The sequence below is a fragment of the Morus notabilis genome, unplaced genomic scaffold (assembly GCF_000414095.1).
Source record: "Morus notabilis unplaced genomic scaffold, ASM41409v2 Scaffold391, whole genome shotgun sequence".
In the NCBI taxonomy this organism is placed as follows: domain Eukaryota; kingdom Viridiplantae; phylum Streptophyta; class Magnoliopsida; order Rosales; family Moraceae; genus Morus; species Morus notabilis.
The window spans coordinates 14,667-21,531 of record NW_010366228.1 but is presented as its reverse complement, the minus strand read 5'-3'; the positions used below and the strand labels follow the sequence as shown (position 1 = coordinate 21,531).

Sequence of the window (6,865 nt, the reverse complement as noted above, 5' to 3'; positions counted from 1 at the left end):
AAGTTTCAGCACTGATTGGCTCCTATTTGAAGAAAATAGGGATGCTTAATATGGATTTCACATCACTTGATTCAAGTTCGCTGATTCGAGTTTTTAATTCGAGTTGAGATTTGACTTTATGTGAGAGTTTTTTACTGTAGTAAAAAAGTTAAATATAACTGTTTTTAAGAGTTTTTAACTGTAACAAAACTCAATTTCTAAATTAGAATTGGTGAAATGAACAGGATATCTCCGTGCTACTCTGACATGTTTTACATACTATTAAAAAGATACGTTGAACTTTAAAAACATCTTCTTACTACCAGAGCCGGCTCAAAGAAATTTAAGGCCTTAGGTGAAAATTTAAAAAGCGGCCTTTTCACATAATAAAAATGAAGATCTTATTGTATTTTAATCCATTGCAAAATAGATTGCTTATATCTCTGTCGCGACCTTTCGACCAATGCTGCCATGTGTCTTCACCACTTCTCTTCTTAGTAGTTCGCACTCGAATTCCCCCAACACGTCCTGAGCGTCAAGGAAGACATCTTTAAGCCGCCTCAGCCAGACTCGTAGCGCTTCGTTTTGTTCTTGCTTCTTCTCGGCATCTAAGAGCACTGCTTTGAGGGTGGACATGGTCTTTTCAAGCTTCTTTAGGTCCTCTCTCATGCCCCATGCCAAGCAAATCTCTTGCTCCGCAGCAGTTGCCACCCTTTTCAAGACTTCTGCGGCCGTGCCATAAACGACTTCAATGGCTATTTTTGAGGAGATTGTCAAGGAAATTGAGTGAATTGTTTTGAGAATTGGGAATGATGTGGGGATTGAGGTTTTGGTGGTTATAGCGGAAAGGTTCAAAGGCATTAATCAACACGAACAAATATCAAAATGGCATAATAAACATGCAAGCTGCTTTTTCATGACTTGTTGGACAACATTGAGGACAAGTATATACTTTTTCTTTAATATGACGCAGCACAATGTTGGATTGTGTTGGGAGGAAAAAGTCATTCTTTTCTTTTCTTTTCTTTTCTTTTTTCCCCTCCAATTTGCCTTGGTTATGACTCTACCGAATTCTATTGTGGGAGGATTTGAACTCAAAACTCAATAAATTTAAAATGACTTATACACCCGCTAAATACAAATTGAGCTAGCCGCCAATTGGGCTAAATTGAACAAGATTTTTCTCATTATTAATTATTATCTTTGTTGTCATCTAACGGAATAAATATATACGTTACTTGATTCCCACTCACTACATTTTTTTTTCTTTTTGCTTTCTGAGGATGCGTTGCCTCTAAATTAATCTTGCAACATATAATTTGGTTATTTCTCTCGACACTTCTTGTTGATGGAACTCTTTTGTTATTTCCTTTTTTATCCTTTTATTTTCCCTAACTTATTTATATATTTGGTTATTTTATTAATCGACTAATCTTGCTTTTGGTACGTGTCGGCCTATTATGTTGAAATTGTGTTCAACTCACCGTGCCCAAAAGTATAGGCCGCAATGTGGGCTAATACCTCGTTTTACTTTTAACTATACATGTTATTTCAACCTTTATATTTTGAGATATTTAGATAATATGTTATGGTTTCTAAGATTAGATTGACTTTTGCTATAGGTACTAAAACTATTATAAAATAAATTACAGAGACATCATTTAAGTTTTTTGTATTAAGTAAAATTATACTTGTATTTTTGTAGATTTTATTCAGTATCATTGGATTTTATGAGAATTTTGTGGTTTTTCATGAATATATTTATGATTTTTATGGATTTCATGATTTTTAAGTATCTTTGACTGTAGCATCTTCTATAATAGTTTATGTCTCCTGACATATGTCAATACAAGCGTAAAACTTATGGCGTTCCAGTAAAGTGCCCTTATATTTTTGTCTATTATTTCATATTTAAAATCCCAAGTAAACAAAAACTTGGTTCATAACACTACTTAAATCTAAATACTTTGACGGAAAAAAAAGAGAAGTTTCTATCCATGTTAATAAAAGGGGAAATTCCTCGGCTCAAATCTCTAACCCTGGTTATAACATTACAAAGAGAAATAATCCGTTTTTCTTTTTCTTTTTCTTTTTTTCCCTTGCAAAAACATTACAAGCTGAGACGACCCAACCCATGCCCATGCAGCTTCCAGACGTGGGCCTTGAAACAACAGTGGCAGAGGAAGAGGGCCAGCCTAAGAGGATGAACAACAGCAACCCAAAAGGCCCAACACGAGCTAGAAGGCCTCCCGCGTGGTTAGAGGACTATGTCGTTTGGGGAGGGGAGAGTGTCGTTTGATGCAGCTAGGACGTTAGTCCTCGGGAGTGATGGCAGAACTTTCATTTCTCTGTTTTTGTTTTTTTTTTCCCTTTACTGTCAATGGCTGTAATTTGCTTTCTGTTTTACGGGTAGTCTCGCATCTCGATTGGGTTCACCGAGGAGAGGTATAAGTTGTGGAATAGGAAACCTTGTGAGAGGACAATGAATAACGAAGAACTTTTTCATCTCCGTCTCACTCTCTTCTGATTCCTCCCCTAAATCTATTTTTTTCCTTCTCAGCTCTTTTCTTTCCCTTGGAGCCAGCACTCGCTCAAAGAGTGTGAAAATACAACTGACCTCTGAGAATTTGCAGGTTGGTCGTATCAATTGGTGCTTTCATTGCTCATTTCATGGCAGACTCCGACGTTCTTGCAGCGGTGAAGGCATTGCAGAACCAGTTTGAGGGCCAGACCGTGTCCCTCCACAAGACATTGCAACAGTACATGGCTATGGTGGATTCTCTCCTCGAAGATCTGCAATCGTAAATCCAAGGATCTCCGGCGGATGAGGGCGGGTTCTCGACTCCGACCCATCCCGTGCCTCCTCTTGCAGGAACACCGATTGAAGGTAATGAGCTTTCCCCTGTATTACGTTCCATGAAAATGGAGGTTCCCCGGTTCGATGGCTCCGACCCGACGGGTTAGGTGTTTCGGACGGAGGAGTTTTTTGATTTCCATGGCACTCCGGATCATCTCCGGCTTCGAATCGTATCCTTTCATATGGAAGGCCGCGCCGCTGCATGGTACCAATGGATGAAGGCTAATCACTTGCTGACGACTTGGAAGGAGTTTCTGGTCCATCTGAAACAACGTTTCGGCGCATCGTTGTACGAAGACCATCTAGGTAACCTCTCAAAACTTTCTCAGACAACATCTGTTACTGAATTCCAGTCTGCATTTGAGGAATTGATGAATAAGGTTACTGGAATATCTGAACCTCTGTTGATTAGTTTTTTTATTACCGGCTTAAAACCGGACATTCGCCATGAACTATTAGTTTCTCGTCCATCGTCTTTAATGGAAGCATTCGCCTTAGCGCGGGCTTATGAGGCTCGGTCCGACGAGGCTAGGCAGGGTGCTCAGTCATGGCCCAAATGGAACCCAAACCAGTTTTCCTCCCACAAAACTCCTAACCAGTCACATCTAATTGCCCCTGTTCCATCATCCCATCCCCAACCTCAGCACATTCCCCCTCCTGCCAACCAGATCCCACAAAAATAGACCACATTACCACCTTTACTATCGACCCCCCCTCTGCCCATCCGTCGTCTCACACCGGCCGAATTGCACGAAAAACGTGAAAAAGGCCTGTGTTATAATTGTGACCAGAAATACAGCATGAATCACCGTTGTCGTAGCAAGTTTTTCCTTCTCTTAGGTACGGATGATGGGGAGATAGAAGGCCCTGAAGACTTACCTCCTGAGGTAGAGTGTGAGGAAGTAGTGACCGGGGACATTTCGAGTTTGAATGCGCTGGCTGGCCAGGGTAATCCTAGGTCTCTTCGGCTGCGTGGCGAGATTGGCCCCCACTATTTTCAGGTTTTAATTGATAGCGGGAGTACCCATAACTTCATCAAACCTGCCTTGGCCGAACGGTTAGGACTACCTATCCAGCCCACGCCGACGTTCCGCGTTTACATTGGCAATGGTGATTTTCTCCTTTGCCAATTCACATGTCACCAGGTGTCTTTGTCTATGCAGGGGACTGTTTTTCTTGTGGACCTTCACGTTTTACAGATAGAAGGACCGGATGTCATTCTCGGCATCCAGTGGCTTCAAAAGCTGGGCCGCGTGGCCCATGATTATGCCGCCCTGTCCATGGAATTTTGTTAGGAGGGGAAACAAGTGACCTTATGTGGGGATATCACCGGTTTACCTAGCTTGATCTCGCTGCACCAGTTTCAGGCCCTGGTCCATGGCGATGAGGTTCACAGCCTGTTTGAGCTGCAACCGCTAGCAGCTGAGACCATTCCCGGGGAGTCACCAGTTAAGGACCCTGCGGTTTTGGAGTTTCCTAAGTCACTGCCCACGCCCATTTCATCGCTACTCCACCGTTATAGTGCTTTATTTGCGCAGCCCACTGGTTTACCCCCCCCCCCCCACCGGACCATTGATCACAGGATTCACTTGCTGCCTAACTCTAAACCAGTCAATGTGCGCCCTTACCGCTATCCACATTTCTAGAAAACGGAAATGGAGAAATTGATCCGTGAGATGTTGGAGTAGGGCATCATCAAGCCCAGTCAGAGCCCGTTTTCCTCTCCGGTTTTATTGGTTAAAAAGAAAGATGGCTCTTATCATTTTTGTGTTGATTACCGGGCCTTGAACGCGGTCACTATTAAAGACAAGTTTCCCATACCCACCATCGATGAGTTATTAGATGAACTAGGTGGTGCCACAGTGTTTAGCAAACTGGACTTGAGGGCGGGATACCATCAGATTTAGGTCCACACAAGGGACACGTATAAAACGGCGTTTCGCACTCATGATGGTCACTTTGAGTTCTTGGTCATGCCTTTCGGCTTGACGAATGCGCCATCAACCTTTCAAGCTACCATGAATCAACTTTTTGCCTCGTTTCTGCACAAGTTCGTGATCGTTTTTTTTTACGATATTCTCGTCTACAGTGCCACTGTGGCGGAGCATGTTTCTCACCTAGAGCAGGTGTTGCTTTGTTTACACTCCAAGCACTTCTTCATCAAGCTCTCGAAGTGCACTTTCTGCCAAGACACCATTGATTACTTAGGACACATAGTATCTGCCCAGGGAGTACAAGCTGACCCTCAAAAGCTTGAGGCCATGGTCGCCTGGCCTTGTCCGAAGAATGTGAAACAGCTACGAGGTTTTTTGGGCTTGACCGGATATTACAGACGTTTTATTCACGGATATGCCACTATGGCTGCCCCCCTCACTGATTTATTATGTAAAGAGTCTTTTCACTGGACTCCGGCAGCCTCCGAGGCCTTCACTATCCTCAAGCAGGCCATGGTGGCAGCACCGGTGTTAGGCTTGCCGAACTTTGATTTGGATTTTGTCATTGAGACGGATGCATCGAATGTGGGAATTGGCGCGGTTCTTATGCAGGCCAACCACCCCATCTCTTATTTTAGCAAGAAACTGGGCATCAAACTAAGGGCTGCGTCAACCTATATCAAAGAGCTACATGCCATCTCGGCCGCTGTCCAGAAGTGGCGCCAATACCTTCTGGGCCGGTTCTTTATCGTGCGAACATATCACAAGAGTATTAAGGAGCTCTTCCAATAGGTCATCAATACCCCGGACCAGCAAGTCTACATTCGGAAGCTTTTGGGCTATCATTTTCGGATTGAATACAAACGAGGGAGCACTAACAAGGCGGCAGATGCCTTATCCCGGGTACACGAGGAGCAGTCCACACACACATTGGATGTTTCTCCCTCTTATTGGACGTTAGCCAGTCGTCCCTCCTGTGACTTCTTGGTGGCCCTCCGCAAGGAACATGCCACCCTCCCTGACTTAGTACAACTCCACCACGCATTTCGCACAGGAGATTTATCCTCCGACTACTCAGAGGTGGATGGCGTGCTTTGTTTCCGTCACAGGTACGTTTTAAGTTCCACTTCCTCTCTTAAAACTGCATTGCTCCACGAGTTTCATGCCACGCCACTCGCGGGACACGCTGGCATCAAGCGCACGTTGGTTCGGCTTTCTGCGCTATTTTTCTGGCCCAAGATGCGCAAGGATGTAGAGAGTTATGTGGCCGCTTGCCCCATTTGCCAACAAATCAAACATTCCACCCAAGCGCCAGCAGGATTACTTCAACCGCTACCGATTCCGACTTTGGTCTGGGACGAGGTGACTATGGACTTCATAACGAGGTTACCAAGGAGCCATGCGTAGCACTGAATAGGTAGCCGCCACCAGCTACACCTAACATGTGAAATGGGTGCATAAGGATGTTGTGCACAGCTTGGAATACAATCATGAAGTTGAAAGTACCCTAGAGGCTTACGAAAAGCTTCCGATTGGATAGATCAAGAAAACAGCTGTAGCAGCTGCAACAGGAGCTGAATATGCAACAGTAATCCAAGGGCTCATACCCGAAACTAAGTTCCTACTCACGACCAATATAACAAGCTACACCAAGTGTAGAACAATTAACTCATAAGGACCACCATTGTATAACCATTCATCAACAGAAGCCGCTTCCCAGATTGGGTAAAAGTGCAAACCTATAGCACCCACAAACCGACGGCCAATCAGAGGTGGTGAACCGTGGACTGGAGCAGTATTTACGTGCTTTTACTCAAGAGAAACCGCATGCTTGGGTCATGTTTTTGAGCTGGGCCGAATTTTGTTACAATTCCAGCTATCACAGCGGCTTAAAGATGTCTCCGTTCCAAGCTTTATACGGCCGTGTTCCGCCTACTATTCTGCCGTATTCACAGGGCTCTACTTCAATCCAAGCACTAGACGAGGCTCTCTTAGAGCGTGATCTCCTCCTGCAGACCCTGAAGAATAACTTACACTTGGCCCAGCAACGGATGGTCCAGAAAGCCAACGCTCATCGCCGGGAGCTTCAGTTGGC

General features: G+C 44.3%; 1 protein-coding gene across 1 annotated transcript; it reads right to left on the bottom strand.

The window, feature by feature from the left end:
* Positions 1-414: 414 nt before the first annotated feature.
* LOC112093888 (putative disease resistance protein RGA4) lies at positions 415-840 on the bottom strand. The gene has a single exon (XM_024173364.1). The coding sequence runs from the start codon at positions 838-840 to the stop codon at positions 415-417; it is 426 nt and encodes a 141-aa protein (XP_024029132.1).
* Between the last annotated feature and the right edge of the window lie 6,025 nt (positions 841-6,865).

Excerpts from the sequence above, each read along its gene's own strand:
- LOC112093888 (XM_024173364.1), bottom strand. The coding sequence starts at position 840 with ATGCCTTTGAACCTTTCCGCTATAACCACCAAAACCTCAATCCCCACA.